This window comes from Megalobrama amblycephala, linkage group LG18 (genome assembly GCF_018812025.1).
Source record: "Megalobrama amblycephala isolate DHTTF-2021 linkage group LG18, ASM1881202v1, whole genome shotgun sequence".
Lineage (NCBI taxonomy): Eukaryota > Metazoa > Chordata > Actinopteri > Cypriniformes > Xenocyprididae > Megalobrama > Megalobrama amblycephala.
In genome coordinates this window covers 29604416-29622115 of record NC_063061.1, presented here as the reverse complement: position 1 = coordinate 29622115, position 17700 = coordinate 29604416, and the positions used below count along the sequence as shown (strand labels likewise).

General features: G+C 38.7%; 1 protein-coding gene across 3 annotated transcripts in view; it reads right to left on the bottom strand.

Annotated features, from left to right (window-relative positions):
* Nucleotides 1–17700, bottom strand: part of specc1lb (sperm antigen with calponin homology and coiled-coil domains 1-like b) — a 45926-nt gene that overhangs the window by 19679 nt on the left and 8547 nt on the right. For all 3 annotated transcript variants that reach the window (XM_048165557.1, XM_048165556.1, XM_048165555.1), the window contains exons 4-10: nucleotides 15901–17552; nucleotides 15598–15805; nucleotides 13272–13345; nucleotides 12697–12872; nucleotides 12383–12546; nucleotides 10727–10851; nucleotides 152–230 (exon numbers count right to left, since the gene is read on the bottom strand). In XM_048165557.1, the coding sequence (XP_048021514.1) occupies nucleotides 152–230; nucleotides 10727–10851; nucleotides 12383–12546; nucleotides 12697–12872; nucleotides 13272–13345; nucleotides 15598–15805; nucleotides 15901–17552 (2478 nt within the window). The remainder of the gene's footprint in view (nucleotides 1–151; nucleotides 231–10726; nucleotides 10852–12382; nucleotides 12547–12696; nucleotides 12873–13271; nucleotides 13346–15597; nucleotides 15806–15900; nucleotides 17553–17700) is intronic.

The following is a 17700-nucleotide window of genomic DNA, read 5'->3' as shown; positions in this document are numbered from 1 at the left end:
CTGCGAACGTTAAGCCTGAGGGAAATGGTACAGCACGATTACACATGACCTTTAACTCTGAGTTCGCCTCTGAATAACTAGATCAAACTGGTGTGAGGGAAGACTGAAAGATCAAGGAGTTAGATTTCTAGTGTGAGTAACGTCATCCCACCTGGTATGCTCAGGTCCGTGTAGCTCGGCCTCTTGTCCAGCATTGACGACAGAGGTTTGGCTGAGCTGATGGTGTGTCTCTGTGAATTAGGGAAGGGACATAAACATTATAAGGCCACTATAGGGCTGTTCAGTATTATTTACTATGAAGTGGCTGACCAGGGTGATTTTGAAAGAACCTTCATGTCAACCATGCCTTTTTTTCTAAGGAGATTTATAAAAAATAGTAATAAAAAAAAAATCTAGGGATGTTTTTCCAGATGTTTTTCGGCAATGCTTTGCGTTCTCTCGCAAATGTTTTGCGTTTCCCAGAGAAACTTTGCGTTCCCTCACAAAATGTTTGCGTTCCCCTGAGAACATTTGCGTTTCCACAAGAAACTTTACATTCGCTTGCAAAATGTTTTCGTTCCCTAGAGAAACTACACGTTTGCTCACAAAATCTTTGCGTTCCCCTGAGAACATTTGCGTTTCCTCAAGAAACTTTACATTCACTTTCAAAATGTTTTCGCTCCCTAGAGAAACTTTGCATTCCCTTAGAAACTCTGCGTTCGCTCAAAATGTTTGCGTTCCCCTGAGAAACTTCACGTTTGCTCACAAAATCTTTGCGTTCCCCTGAGAAACTTCACGTTTGCTCACAAAATGTTTGCGTTCCCCTGAGAACATTTGCGTTTCCTCAAGAAACTTTGCGTTCGCTTGCAAAATGTTTGCGTTCCCCTGAGAACATTTGCGTTTCCTCAAGAAACTTCACGTTTGCTCACAAAATGTTTGCGTTCCCCTGAGAAACTTTGCGTTTCCTCAAGAAACTTTGCGTTCGCTTGCAAAATGTTTGCGTTCCCCTGAGAAACTCTGCGTTCGCTCAAAATCTTTGTGTTCCCCTGAGAAACTTCACGTTTGCTCACGAAATGTTTGCGTTCCCCTGAGAACATTTGCGTTTCCTCAAGAAACTTTGCGTTCGCTCGCAAAATGTTTGCGTTCCCCGAGAAAATTTGCGTTTCCTCAAGAAACTTTGCGTTCGCTTGCAAAATGTTTGCGTTCCCCGAGAAAATTTGCGTTTCCTCAAGAAACTTTGCGTTCGCTTGCAAAATGTTTGCGTTCCCCTGAGAAACTTTGCATTCGCTCACAAAATGTTTTTGTTCCCCAGAGAAACTTTGCATTCCCTGAGAAACTCTGCGTTCGCTCAAAATCTTTGTGTTCCCCTGAGAAACTTTACGTTTGCTCACAAAATGTCTCCGTTGCCCTGAGAACATTTGCGTTTCCACAAGAAACTTTGTGTTCACTTGCAAAATGTTTGCGTTCCCTGAGAAACTTTGCATTCCCTGAGAAAATCTGTGTTCCCTCAAAATGTTTGCGTTTCCCTGAAAAACTTTATGTTTGCCCAAGAAACTTGTTTGTGTTCCCCTGAGAAACTTTGTGTTCGTTCACGAAATGTTTGCGTTCGCTCACGAAATGTTTGCATTCCCCTGAGAACGTTTGTGTTCTGAGAATGTTTGCGTTTCCTCAAGAAACTTTGCGTTCGCTTGCAAAACGTTTGCGTTCCCCTGAGAAACTTTGCGTTTCCTCAAGAAACTTTGCGTTCGCTTGCAAAATGTTTGCGTTCCCCTGAGAAACTTTGCGTTCCCTGAGAAACTCTGCGTTCGCTCAAAATCTTTGCGTTCCCCTGAGAATATTTGCGTTTCCTCAAGAAACTTTGCGTTCGCTTGCAAAATGTTTGCGTTCCCCGAGAAAATTTGCGTTTCCTCAAGAAACTTTGCGTTCGCTTGCAAAATGTTTGCGTTCCCCGAGAAAATTTGCGTTTCCTCAAGAAACTTTGCGTTCGCTTGCAAAATGTTTGCGTTCCCCTGAGAAACTGCATTCGCTCAAAATCTTTGCGTTCCCCTGAGAAACTTCACGTTTGCTCACAAAATGTTTGCGTTCCCCTGAGAACATTTGCGTTTCCTCAAGAAACTTTGCGTTCGCTTGCAAAATGTTTGCGTTCCCCGAGAAATTTGCGTTTCCTCAAGAAACTTTGCGTTCGCTTGCAAAATGTTTGCGTTCCCCTGAGAAACTTTGCGTTCGCTCACAAAATGTTTTTGTTCCCCAGAGAAACTTTGCATTCCCTGAGAAACTCTGCGTTCGCTCAAAATCTTTGTGTTCCCCTGAGAAACTTTACGTTTGCTCACGAAATGTTTGCGTTCCCCTGAGAAACTTTGTGTTCGCTCACGAAATGTCTGCGTTCCCCTGAGAACATTTGCGTTTCCACAAGAAACTGTGTTCACTTGCAAAATGTTTGCGTTCCCTGAGAAACTTTGCGTTTGCTCACAAAATGTTTGCGTTCCCCTGAGAAACTTTGCGTTTCCTCAAGAAACTTTGCGTTCACTTGCAAAATGTTTGCGTTCCCCCGAGAAACTTTGCGTTTCCTCAAGAAACTTTGCGTTCGCTTGCAAAATGTTTTTGTTCCCCAGAGAAACTTTGCGTTTGCTCACAAAATCTTTGCGTTCCCCAGAGAAACTTCACGTTTGCTCACAAAATGTTTGCGTTCCCCCGAGAAACTTTGCGTTTCCTCAAGAAACTTTGCGTTTCCTCAAGAAACTTTGCGTTCGCTTGCAAAATGTTTTTGTTCCCCAGAGAAACTTTGCGTTTCCTCAAGAAACTTTGCGTTCGCTTGCAAAATGTTTTTGTTCCCCAGAGAAACTTTGCGTTTGCTCACAAAATCTTTGCGTTCCCCTGAGAAACTTTGCGTTTGCTCACAAAATGTTTTTGTTCCCCAGAGAAACTTTGCATTCCCTGAGAAACTCTGCGTTCGCTCAAAATCTTTGTGTTCCCCTGAGAAACTTTACATTTGCTCACGAAATGTTTGCGTTCCCCTGAGAAACTTTGTGTTCGCTCACGAAATGTCTGCGTTCCCCTGAGAACATTTGCGTTTCCACAAGAAACTGTGTTCACTTGCAAAATGTTTGCGTTCCCTGAGAAACTTTGCGTTTGCTCACAAAATGTTTGCGTTCCCCTGAGAAACTTTGCGTTTCCTCAAGAAACTTTGCGTTCGCTTGCAAAATGTTTGCGTTCCCCCGAGAAACTTTGCGTTCGCTTGCAAAATGTTTTTGTTCCCCAGAGAAACTTTGCGTTTGCTCATAAAATCTTTGCGTTCCCCTGAGAAACTTCACGTTTGCTCACAAAATGTTTGCGTTCCCCCGAAAAACTTTGCGTTTCCTCAAGAAACTTTGCGTTCGCTTGCAAAATGTTTGCGTTCCCCTGAGAAACTTTGCGTTCGCTCACAAAATGTTTTTTCCCCAGAGAAACTTTGCGTTTGCTCACAAAATCTTGCGTTCCCCCGAGAAACTTCACGTTTGCTCACAAATGTTTGCGTTCCCCTGAGAAACTTTGCGTTTCCTCAAGAAACTTTGTGTTCGCTTGCAAAATGTTTGCGTTCCCCTGAGAAACTTTGCGTTCGCTCACAAAATGTTTTTGTTCCCCAGAGAAACTTTGCATTCCCTGAGAAACTCTGCGTTCGCTCAAAATCTTTGTGTTCCCCTGAGAAACTTTACGTTTGCTCACGAAATGTTTGCGTTCCCCTGAGAAACTTTGTGTTCGCTCACGAAATGTCTGCGTTCCCCTGAGAACATTTGCGTTTCCACAAGAAACTGTGTTCACTTGCAAAATGTTTGCGTTCCCTGAGAAACTTTGCGTTTGCTCACAAAATGTTTGCGTTCCCCTGAGAAACTTTGCGTTTCCTCATGAAACTTTGCGTTCGCTTGCAAAATGTTTGCGTTCCCCTGAGAAACTTTGCGTTTCCTCAAGAAACTTTGCGTTCGCTTGCAAAATGTTTTTGTTCCCCAGAGAAACTTTGCGTTTGCTCACAAAATCTTTGCGTTCCCCTGAGAAACTTCACGTTTGCTCACAAAATGTTTGCGTTCCCCTGAGAAACTTTGCGTTTCCTCAAGAAACTTTGCGTTCGCTTGCAAAATGTTTGCGTTCCCCTGAGAAACTTTGCGTTCGCTCACAAAATGTTTTTGTTCCCCAGAGAAACTTTGCGTTTGCTCACAAAATCTTTGCGTTCCCCCGAGAAACTTCACGTTTGCTCACAAAATGTTTGCGTTCCCCTGAGAAACTTTGCGTTTCCTCAAGAAACTTTGCGTTCGCTTGCAAAATGTTTGCGTTCCCCCGAGAAACTTTGCGTTTCCTCAAGAAACTTTGCGTTCGCTTGCAAAATGTTTGCGTTCCCTGAGAAACTTTGCGTTCGCTCACAAAATGTTTTTGTTCCCCAGAGAAACTTTGCATTCCCTGAGAAACTCTGCGTTCGCTCAAAATCTTTGTGTTCCCCTGAGAAAATTTACGTTTGCTCACGAAATGTTTGCGTTCCCCTGAGAAACTTTGTGTTCGCTCACGAAATGTCTGCGTTCCCCTGAGAACATTTGCGTTTCCACAAGAAACTGTGTTCACTTGCAAAATGTTTGCGTTCCCTGAGAAACTTTGCGTTTGCTCACAAAATCTTTGCGTTCCCGTGAGAAACTTCACGTTTGCTCACAAAATGTTTGCGTTCCCCTGAGAAACTTTGCGTTTCCTCAAGAAACTTTGCGTTCGCTTGCAAAATGTTTGCGTTCCCCCGAGAAACTTTGCGTTTCCTCAAGAAACTTTGCGTTCGCTTGCAAAACGTTTGCGTTCCCCTGAGAACCTTTGAGTTTGCTCATGAAGAACAAGAAAGTATTGCGAGTGAGCACAAAGTTTTTCGCAAACATTTTGCAAGCCAATGCAAAGTTTCTCGGGGGAACAGGAAACATATTTGCGAGAGAACAAAAGCACTGACTTTTTGTTTTTCCTCCCATCTCATTTTTTTGCCACCACCGTGTCTCTTTAGGGTCTCCGTATACATGTATTAAAGTCCGCGTGAACCGGAAGTTGCAAACGACTTTTCTCCAGTGCTATGACGTATTTCCAAGTGAAACAGAATATTGAATAGAGGGCAGAGTTTTATTTTAGCGCTCCTCCTCTCTATCTCTCGCTCATAGCAGAATAACAGTTGCAGGGGAGTGGTTTACGCGTTTTCAACACAAGCCGTCAAACTGATGTCATTACAGAAGGGGCACCGTTGCAGAGGGGAGGAGCATTTTCAGATTTTGATTAAATATTACGAAGCCAAACAATTTGTGTGGATTGACTTGCACGGATGAATTGTTCACCACAAAACTAGCAATTTGAGCTAACAAAATAAATTCTGTGGTGTGAATGAGAACGGGCGGAGATCCTCGTGGAGCGAATGTTAATGAGCGACACGTGCGCGACACACCAGTCCTGAGTTCCACGGAGGAGCTCCAGAAGGATAAAAGGAGGCGCGATGACAGTGGAAGACGAGAAAGGACCAGGCTTGGGATTTTGAGCTAACAAAATAAATAAGGTCAATTTTGATTTCATGTGTACTTTAATATTTTGAATTAGATGTTTTTTTTTATATTTTACAGTTTTTAAACAATTTATGTGCTTTTGACATTATTAGTTTTTTAATATATATATTTATAATAATTTATTTTTATTTCAGTTTTAGTAATTTTATTACTTCAACTTCAGCTTATTTTTTTATAGTTATTTGCCAAGGCAACATTCCTAATTTTTAAATTTTTGAAGTTAACGTTTCCTAATATTTATATTTTATTTCAGCTTTACTTCAATTAATGTAAAATGTTTTAAATAGTTTAGTTCACAGTATCGCAACACTGACAGAATGCACCAATTTAACAATACACAGTTAAAAAGTTCACCCAAAAATTAAATTTCTGTCATTTATTACTCACCCTCATGTCGTTCCAAACCCGTAAGACCTTCGTTCATCTTTGGAATTTTGATAAAATCTGAGAGCTTTCTGACCTCTGATAGACTGAAACGCAATTACACTTTCAAGGCCCAGAAAAGTAGTAAAGACATAGTTCATGTGACTACAGTGGTTCAACTTTAATGTTATGAAGTGACGAGAATACTTTTTGTGCGCAAAAAAACAAACAAAAATAACGACATTATTGAACAACTTCTTTTCCATGTCATTATCCTACGCTGTTTATGTTGTATAGACAGTGCAGCACTTCCGGGTTCAGCGTCAGAGCTCATTATTGGCCGGCTCCTGCGTCAGCATCAAACGCATGCGACGTGCTGCTCACGTGAACAGCGTCGACCAACACTTAGTCGGCATTCTGACATAGAACCCAGAAGTGCTGCACTGTGTTTACAGCGTAAAGGTCTTACGGGTTTGGAACAACATGAGGGTAAGTAATTAATGACAGAAATGTTCATTTTTGAGTGTACCAACCCTTTAAAAATAAATATATTTTTTAAATGATTCTTTGAAACGGACAGTTTCAACTCAAAGAAATGAATCAGAAGCCCTTTTTGTTACTTAAGTTTAAAACACAGATACTACTGAAAATACAACTCATGAGACAAGTAAGGATTGCAAGGCTAGTCTCATGACTGTCTGTAGGCATTAAAACAGTATTTGAAAATATCATGAATAAACAATATATCACCCAGCCCTAGCTCACAGCACAACTTTAATAAATTCAATGATGTTATGTTAGAGCTCAGGTGGTCAATACAGTTAGGTGTGAATTATTGATGTTTTTAAAAGCACTGTTGTTTTTCATAGCCTAACTAGATAAACAGTCCTACCATGGCAAAGACAAATGCTCAGTAATTATAATTTCTAGAAAAATTCAAGGCTCTTTCTTGTGCCCAATAACACAATTTTACAAATACAATCGTGCTTAAGCAAGAAAACATTAGTTGTCTGCAGGAAAACATTATCGCTTTGTGTAACACAATTGACAATTTCAAAAACCTTATGCAAGTTACATCTATTGTTCTCCTTTCTCTGTGATCCTTTGGGACAGGGTTGTTACAAACATTTTTTCTAGTGCCAGTATTATTTCTGCCGGTGGCTGCTGACAGTCACAGAGAAAAAGAAAGTATGCTGACATAATTTTGACACTCTTTACCTTCAGGAAAGTAAATAAGTTAATAAAGAAAATATTGAATTCCCTATTTGGTCACATGATCAGAGTTTATTTTATATTGTCCACACAATATAATCTATAATCAACTCTACATCAAAATACAAACCAAAATTTAAAATGTGAAATCGAAAACGAAATATTTCCGCGGCGTGAATGAGAACGGGCGGAGATCCTCGTGGAGCGAATGTTAATGAGCGACACGTGCGCGACACACCAGTCCTGAGTTCCACGGAGGAGCTCCAGAAGGATAAAAGGAGGCGCGATGACAGTGGAAGACGAGAAAGGACCAGGATTGGGATTTTATGTTGCATTTTATTATGTTCATATGCAGCAGTCATCCATGAGGGGCTGACGCTTGTTTTGGTTGGTTTTGTTTATTTTGGTGATTAAAAGTCCCCGCCTCCTTCTCTGAACTTCAACATCTTTACAATTTCATTCTAAAGCCACATAACCAATCATGGATCTCAAAATTGAACTAGAGAAGTTGAGCTTGCCATGTAAAATTCTCCACCATGATGTTATGGGTGATAGACCTTATTGACCTTATAGACCTTATAGTCAGGTTAAACACCATATTGAATTTAACAGATGAAAATGAGGCTGTGAGGGACAGATGCACAGTCTTAACAATGGCATACACTGTATAAAGATCTCAGATCATGTAATTTTCATAACTCACAACTTTTATATATAAGCTGAACAATCAGTATGTTGTTAAACAACAATCTATTGAATGCACAGTATTCTCTCTCTCTCACAACCTCATTTTCATTTCTGTCTGGATTTTGTGATCTATTGCAAGGCGAATTTTCATTGGCCCAAGTCAAAAATGTGATTTTCTGGTCCTCCTTCAAGGATTTTTTTCACCCGTTTTATCTAAAATTGGATGTTCAAACTTTTTCCTCAAGCTGCCTGATTTCATGTCCATAGACATGAAACTAAAATTCACCACAAATAAACAAACAAAATCTCTGTGCCTCAAACTTTTTGCACTCAAAGTACGTCAAACTGTTTTTTTTTTTCTGTTCTTACAAAAACATCCTGTTTTGGCACATTTTGAGGAGACTTCTGTGTCCTATTCAAAAAGAGCAACAAGGCTAAGGACATCCGCGGGGGACGGACGGAGAGAAAAAGAAGGAAAGCCCCACTCCAGCTCTACACACACCAGATCTGGAGATCTCATCTGACAGACAGGGGTGTTAGGTCAAAAAAAAAACCTATAGAGAAGAATGCAAGCATCTGCTAGAGTGATCAGAGATCCGTCCTAATGCATCTATCAAACACGGACACATCTATCCCATGGCGAAAATCAGTTTACCTTTTAACATGAGGTTACTATACAATGGCTTCATATGTATCTAGTCACATTTATGACGCATACACCACCATTCAAAGTTCGGGGTAAATTTCTTTTTAACCCTTATAGGGTCTTTGGGGTCTGCACAGACCCCAAACGACGTTTGCTCAAATAAAAAAAATGTTCTCTTTGTCCAAATGACATGAAACTTTGTACAGTTGTTAACACTTTCTAGATCTACAAAGAAAAAAAATTGGAGTGATATCTTGTTTTTATGTTAGTGTAAAAAAAGGGTCACACTCAGGGTCTTCGGGGTCTCCACAGACCCCAGGCAACAAAATGTAATTTTGTAACAAAATAATTTTTTTTAAAAAAACAAATGTAATTTTACTCTGTTTATTAATGTTTTTACTTCATATTTGTGCAGTTTTTGGAGGATTTTAAATTTATATAAATAAATAAATAAATAAATAAATAAATATGTTTGTTTTTTTTTATACAAAAACAGCTTATGTAAAATTCACTTTATAAAAGAGCCACATTTCTAACTTTCATTCATGGGGATAACATGGATAATTTGACATGGTTTAGTGTAAGATTTTTGCCCATCTTTTGGAAAATGCAGTTTTAAAAGTAAAAAAAATATCACTTTTACCAGTAGATGGCTGCAGAGCTCCACTATTTGCTATGTGTTATTTGACTGACTGAAAGACATCTTTTTACAAGTATTTTTCAGCTGGATTTATATCTAAATATTATGAAATCACAATTATGAAAATAAAAGACAATAAAAATTACTTTTTGTCAAAGTTTAGCATTTTTTTGTACTGAAAAAAAAAAATAAGTTCTTCAAAAATGTTGATTTTGAGGATGACTTTTGTCCATTTTCTAAGTGGAGTCTCATCATAATGTAACAATATTGAAAAAATGTTTTTTTGTTCATTACAAAAAATACTAAACTTTGAAGCAAAAACTTTGAAGTAGCCTTTATTGTTATAATTGTGATTTCAGAATATTTAGATATGAATCCAACTGAAGAATACTTGTGAAAAGATGTCTTTCAATCAGTCAAATAGCACATAGCAAATAGTGGAGCTCTGCAGCCATCTACTGGTAAAAATGATAGTTTTTTTTACTTTTATAACTGCATTTTCCAAAAGATGGGCAAAAATCTTACACTAAACCATGTCAAATTATCCATGTAATCCCCATGAATGAAATTTAGAAATGTGGGTCTTTTATAAAGTGAATTTTACATAAAAAGCTGTTTTTGTATAAAAACCTATTTAAAAAAATATTTTTTAATTTATTTATATAAATTTAAAAAATATGATAAATCCTCCAAAAACTGCACAAACATGGAGTAAAAACATTAATAAACAGAATAAAATTACATTTGTTTAAAAAAAACAAAACAAAACAAGTATTTTGTTACAAAATTGCATTTTGTTGCCTGGGGTCTGTGGAGACCCCGAAGACCCTACTTCCCAAACGAAGTTACTTCCCAAACGAAGACCGCACAAGGGTTAAAGAAATAAATACTTTTATTCAGCAAAGATGTATTAAACTGATTAAAAGTGAAAGTAAAGACATTTATAATGTTACAAAACATTTCTATTTAAAATAAACGCTGTTCTTTTGAACTTTCTATTCATCACAGTTTTCACAAAATATTAAACAGCACACTGTTTTCAACATTGATAATAATAAGAAATGTTACTGAAGCACCAAATTAGCATATTAGAATGATTTCTGAAGGATCATGTGACACTGAAGACTGGAGTAATGCTGAAAATAATTATATTTAGAAAAAATTATTAAAATTGATTAGTTATTTTAAATTGTAATAAAATTTTATGATATTACTGTTTTACTGTATTTTTTATCAAATAGATGCAGCCCTGGTGACAATAAGAGACTTTTCTCTAAAATATAAAATCTTACTGACCCAAAAGTTTGAACGTTTAAAGATTAAATAAGGTTTTTGCACTAATGTAAAACTTATTATTAAGGACAATCTTATTTTTTTGTTTGGAGTTCATTAAATATGTGTTAAAAAAGAGACAATATTACATAATTATCTAATATATAAAACATTTGGGGGTTGAACAGCCAGCAAAATTGACTTTACTGTGATATATATATATATATATATATATATATATATATATATATATATATATATATATATATATATAAAACACTATTGTAATATATTATAACCTGACATAAAAATTACTTGTGTCATTTAAGGTTTTGGTTATAAGACTATATCCATCCATTCATTAATCCTGATTGTTTATACCTGTATAGGAGAGACAGCAGCGGCTGGAGGGGTTTTGATCGGACTGGGACTGAGGGGGGTTCTGGAAATGGCAGTAGCAGCAGCAACAGCAACAGCAGCAGCAGTCGGACTGGCTGGAAGAGGACCTGTACAGAGAGACAGATGGACAGACAGTTTATGCGACTTGTAAAAGGAAATAGGAAATATATATATATATATATATATATATATATATATATATATATATATATATATATAAGCAATAAGGTACGAGAGGCCTTCAGCTGTGAGTTATTCAGGATATAGCATTAGCCTCAAGTACCTTATTGCTTCTATATGTATCAGAAGTTACATTATTACACCATTAGATGGTGGCTAAGACTTTATGAGTGTGTCAGTTAGTAGCGAAGACTTTTATATTGAATTAATTCAATTCAATTATATTGAATTATATTGAATTGTTGTGAACACGGAACAAGACGCAACTGATAAATGCTTTGACTAGCCCTGTCAGTCACGGGAAACCCCTTAACTGTTAAAAGGACAAGATATTGCAGCGGACATTTAAACAAGATTTTTTATTATGAACATAGGACTGACCTGAAGGAAAATGCTAAATCTGAATGCAGGTAATAAACTCGCTCACTTGATCTTTTTCTCACAATACTCTTCTAAATAATACAGTAAGCTTCAATGAACAATATCAATTGAGAACAAAAAGTTTACGTTGCTAAGAGTGGTTGCTAAGGGTGTTGTGTAGTGATACACAGAACCGGTCATAGCTGTGTTTTATCGTGAATAAAAAACAGCTATTGACCAATCAGAATCAAGGACAGGAACTAACTGTTTTTTATATATATACACATACATACATACACATATATATTTGTATGTGTGAATATATGAAACAGTTTTTTCTTTCCTGGTACATACTATTTCAGTCTTTCTACTTCAAAATTTCATTCAATGTGTTACTTGCTGTTTCTTTGTAATTATTTGTGAAATTTACTATCAATTTCTGAGTGAAAATTCAAAGTAAATTGTACACCAAATTTTTTCTGGTGTTGAAAAATATGTACTATAAAATAATAATTATGATTTAATCATGATATTGTTATTAAATAAAAATAAACAAAATAATTTGTCAAATATATTGTAATAATTTTACTGTAAAATTACAATATTTCAATTTCAATGAGTAACCCATCAAGCTTTTATTTTGGAGGGTTGTTGGCAAATAAAAATGAAGTGAAATGCAGCACTGTGTTCATTTATATGCCCACAGCTCATGACATCAGGTGTGTACATGCTGCGCATCACTCTCAAACCAGTGACTCATATATTTATTACATTTCATCGCAGCCTGCACTAAATCATATTGCAATATCGATTTAATTTCAATATATAGTGCAGCCCCCACATGCTAGTATGTCATATTGCTAATTTGTAATTTCCTATCTTTATCAAAAGTGACCTGCAAAACGCTTGCAGAGGTGAGAGGTGAAAACCTCTAGAGAAAACCTCTTGAGAAAACTAAGGGCACAATGGTCAGTCAATCGCCCTTGTGGGGTTCGAACAACCAACAAACTTTTAATCACCAGCTAAGATATAGAAACACTAGGCCACACCACCCCAAATATGAGCATGTATCTGCATAATCTGCATGTGTTTGTGAACCTTGCGAGGCGCTGTCAAAGCTCTTGATGAGTGTTTTGACGGTGGGCGATGGTTCAGAAGAAGTGGAGGAACGTCGACTCAGGCCCATCCCCTGCCTCAGTGCAGCCAGGTCTCTCTCCACGGCATTCATATAATTATAAACACGGCCACGCTCCTCTTCCTGCCTGTAGCACAAGACACAAACTGACACTCAAGTCTCCAGCATATGCAAATATTTGCACATATAAACACAATCACACATCCTGTGTCTGAGTGTCAACATCCTAGTCACAACATATGTACATTGGGTTGTAAATGTACATTACATCTCTTACTTCTTGCTCTTTAGTTCATCCAGCTCTTTGTTCATCTTCTCATTTTTCTCCTGAGCTTCCTGAAGGCGACGCCGTAGGTCTCCAATCTCCTCCTGAGCTTCTGTCTTGATGTCGTTGGCGATGACAACGGCCGTTTGCAGATCAGCTTGGAACTGACGCCACTCAGCTGATTCCTCCTGTGAGTGACAGGTGTCAGTTAACTTAATTTGGAGAATCATGGGCTGTGTCCAAAATCGCCCCCTATACGCTTAAATAGGGCACTATTTGAGGGGACAGCCATTTGTAGTGGTGTCCGAAACCATAATAGACGATATAGAGTGCACTCATTCAATCCCACAATGCACCAAAATAATAAGTTTACAACCGATGTACGCTCAACGGCTAGAGAATGTCATATTGCACTATGAATCACATGCTGACCGAATCCATTTTCCAAACCGCTGGTCCAATGTGGCTAAAGCATAATATCATACAGGTATAAATTCCTTTTTAACTTGTTAGTACTGATTTCAAACCATTTTTAAGATTACTATAAGAATCCTAATATACACAGCACATAAAAAGGGGAAATTTACCCGCAATTTACGGTGAAGAACCTTAATCTCCTTCTCCATATCATATTTCTGATCATGAAGCTTTTTGATGGAATCTGAGGAGGGAATATGGCAGAAATAAATGCAGATTTATAAAGAAAGTTAAATGTTCATTAATGTGTTGCTGAAAGTTTATTTTATTCAAATGTCTAATTTTAATTTTATTTTTATACAATTATGCTATTTTTTTCAGTAAAACTATCATGCCAATAAAACGAAACTGAAAGCTAAAGACATGTTAAGTCAAGAAAATGTCTGTATTGTATACTCAAGATAGCTCGATGACGCCTCTATGTGGACAGAAGCCTGCATAACTACAAAATAATGAAAACAAAACTGTCTGGTCAACATCTGTAATCTGGTCAATACCAGACAAATTTGCTTGTTATATGCATAGAAACAAGTTTTCTGTACAATTCTTTACTTGAGATCTATCTTACATTATGCACATTGGATATATTTATAGATAAGTATATACTAATACAAACCTTGGATATAGCAAGTTTTTTCTTCAGTCTAAAGGCCGTTCACACCAAGAACGATAACTACAAAGATAACTATAATGATATAATAGCGTTCACACCAACACACAATATCTGTTTATTTTAAGCACATGCTGCAGTTTTGTCGTCTGTGGCTTTAAATGATCAGGATGGATTCTGATTGGCTGTCAATGTTTTTATCATTCATCAGCTGGAAAAAAAAAATCATTCTGAAAGTGATTTCAATGATATAATTCCTCTGTGCCATTATAGTTGTGGTGTGGACTCTGCTATTCATTTATATTTAGAATGATTTTTAGAACTATATCTTTATTGTTATAGTTATCATACTTGGTGTGAAAGTGCCTTAGCTTAAATATATTAATTTGATAAATATATTCAATATTATGTATTAATTAAATATAAATGTATACATATACAGTCAAACCAAAAATTATTCAGACATTTTTAATATATTTTTACTAGTGGGTGCAGGACACTATAGTTCATTTATGTAAGTGAGGATAGCAAAATAAAGTAAACTGACATATTATACCCAAAAATTCTTCATACAGTGGACTACCAGTAAAATTGTTAAAAATTTGGAACCTTCAGACACTTTGACCTGAACATGTTTTGCTTAAATTTAATTTACCTTGGTATAGTTAAATAACAAGAGTTCAGTACATGGAAAAGAAATACAGTGAGTCTCAAACCCCATTGTTTCCTCCTTCTTATATAAATCTCATTTGTTTAAAAGACCTCCGAAGAACAGGCGAATCTCAACATAACACAGACTGTTACGTAACAGTCGGGGTGTACGCCCCCAATATTTGCATATGCCAGCTCATGATGTTCCCAACATTATAAAAGGCATTAGACAAGGGCAGCCAGTTAACGTCTGGAGCTGCACAACCGAATCATCAGACTAGGTAAGCAAGAACAACAGCGAAAAATGGCAGATGGAGCAATAATAACTGACATAATCCATGATATCATGATATTTTTACTGATATTTGTAAATTGTCTTTCTAAAAGTTTCGTTAGCACGTTGCTAATGTACTGTTAAATGAGGTTAAAGTTACCATCGTTTCTTACTGTATTCACAGAGACAAGAGCCGTCGCTATTTTCATTTTTTAAACACTTGCAGTCTGTATAATGCATAAACACAACTTCATTCTTTATAAATCTCTCCAACAGCGTAGCATTAGCCGTTAGCCATGGAGGACAGCCTCAAATTCACTCAGAATAAAACTTTAACATCCAAATAAATACTTTACTCACATAATTCGAAAGCATGCATACAGCATGCATGACGAACATCTTGTAAAGATCCATTTGAGGGTTATGTTAGCTGTGTGAACTTTGAAAATGCGCTGTAATATAATCGACAGCTGGTGTGGCAGGGAGCACGCGATTTAAGGGGGTGGCGCCGAGTGTAAATCAGTGCATTGTTAATGATGCCCCAAAATAGCAGTTAAAAAAATTAATTTAAAAAAATCTATGGGGTATTTTGAGCTGAAACTTCACAGACACATTCAGGAGACACCTTAGACTTATATTACATCTTGTGAAAGAATGTTCTTGGGCACCTTTAAGTGTTATCTGACATAATTAAGATAAATTTTTCTGACACAGTTTAACTCTGAGATCTTGTCATATTTTATTACCTTTTTTTAAACTATAGTGAATAAACTGTATTAATGAATGAAATGTTCAAGGTGTTTGAATAAATTTTGGGTTTGACTGTACATATATTTAATGTGTCAATTAAATATAAATAGTGTTTAGTGAGCCATGGAAACCATTTTGTCATGTGACTTACTCTCCAGGTCGGAAATGATGAGGTTGTCATGGAGCTTGACAGCGCGATGTTGCTCAACTTCATCCTCCAGCTCAAAGATGGTCTCCTTCATGTCAGCGATCTCTGTATCCTTCTCCTCTAGCTCAGAGCACTGCTGCTCCAGGAGCCGCTTCTGCTCCGCTAACTGTGCCTGGATATCGTCGCGAAATGCTCGGAATTCACCCTCAAGCTTTAGCGAACACAAGGTTACATGTTAGCAGGGATACATCAGGCATGTGATCAGCTAAAGACAAAACAGAAGAAAAATGTGTTTGTGAATTTCACCTTGCTAATTGCCTCCTGGAGCTGGGCAGCTTCACTGCGCGTGTGCCCCAGTTCCTCTTGTAACTGTGCTGCCTTGGCCTCGGCTCGCTCCTTGTCTAATCTCTCGCTGTCCAGCAGGTGGCGTATGTCGGTCTTATCCCCTGCATTGTGGATGGAGAGGAGCTGGGCGACTCTCTGCCTCTCTTGCTCAAGTTGGATTCTGCAGCGGTTCAGCTCTACCTGCTCCCCTTCGGACACCACCCTCAGCGCTTCCAACTCTGCTTTGGCAACAGCCCGCTCCCTCCGCTCCATTTCCACAGCTCTCTCTGCCATATGGACACGCTCCTTCAATGCTGACATCAGGCCTTGGGCTTCTGCGTTCTCCTGTTCCGCCATCTTGAGCGCACTGCTTAGCTGTTGCTGCACACCAAGCAGCTGCTCCCGCTCAAAACGCGAGCCCTCGTTCAGCTCGGCGTAGCGTCTCTCCAGCTCCACATAGCGCCCGCTTTTGGCATCTTCGTCATCCTTGGCATACGCCACCCGGTGCTCGTCAAGAAGGCCACGGAAGTAGTCCAGCTGTCTTCCATACAGTTCTAGACGCTCCCCTTGTTGACAAAGGGAGTCAACAAGAATGGCACGCTCCTCACCCAGGCGTTCGTTCTCCGTGGTCAGCTCTTGTGTGATCTGTTGCAGATCAGCAAGCTCCTGCAGGGTGGCTTGGAGTTCTTCTGATGTGCTGTGCTGGTTCTCCTCCATTTGATGGATTCTCTCAGTCAGGCAGGCCACAGAAACCTCACTGGTGTTCCCGCTGCTGCCCCTGCGGGAATGTTCCCGGCTTGGTGGCCCTCCTTCTGATTCAGAAGATGATCCACAACCTGAGGGCGCGTCCAGAGCATCATCACTGGAGATGATTGGCTGGTAGGCCTCACTGCACTCACTGTCCACTGCATCGGGAGAGCCTACACGTCTCGGTTCTGACAGCAGGTCCTCAGTAGAGCCTTGGGTGGAGCCTTCTGCAGAAGACATGCGCATGCCACCGCATCTGCTTTCACGGTGACCTCCGCTGCTGCCGGAAGCTACAGGCTCAGGACTAAGGGACGGGCAACGCAGACCTTTGTCAGGGCTGTCCAGACGGTGCTCCAGAGAGAAGCCAAGAGCATTGAGGCGATCCTTCAGCATCCGGTTTTCACTTTTCAGCATATTTAGCTCATCAAGGATGCCCTGGTTCTGGTCTTGAAGGAGGAGGAGAGTGGACTCTACATCAGTGGCACTGATCACAGGAGAAACTTCTTTTTCCTGAGGCTGCTTGGTTTCTTGAGAACCTTGTTCTGGATCAGGAGCTTCATGTTCTTCCAGACCAAGCTTGGCCTTCATACCTCTAAGTTCAGAGCGGAGATGGAGGATCTCCAGGTCTTTGCTCTTGGCTAAGCCCAGCAAGTCCTTCACTTGACATTCCAGCACTGCTTTATGGCTTATCTGGCTGTCTGAGCGAGATTTGCTCATCCGAGACTCAGTCTCGGCTACGGTATGGCAACGTGACCGCTTCTGAGGCATGGCATCATTGGGACCGGCGAGCTTCTTGGCAGCACTAGCTCTGGTTCGTTCTCGCATGTTCTCTCGGGTTGTGCCTGGATCCTTGGCTGTGGAGGTCATGGCACGCCTTCCTGAAAAACCTACAAGAGAAAAAAATGGTTGTAAGCTGAAACATTTACATAACTAAATAAATATTAAATAAATATTTCATTAGTGGTAATTTTGCCACTAGTAATTTTGCAACACAAACAGAAGATTTTAACATCTTTAACATCTTCAGAATCAATG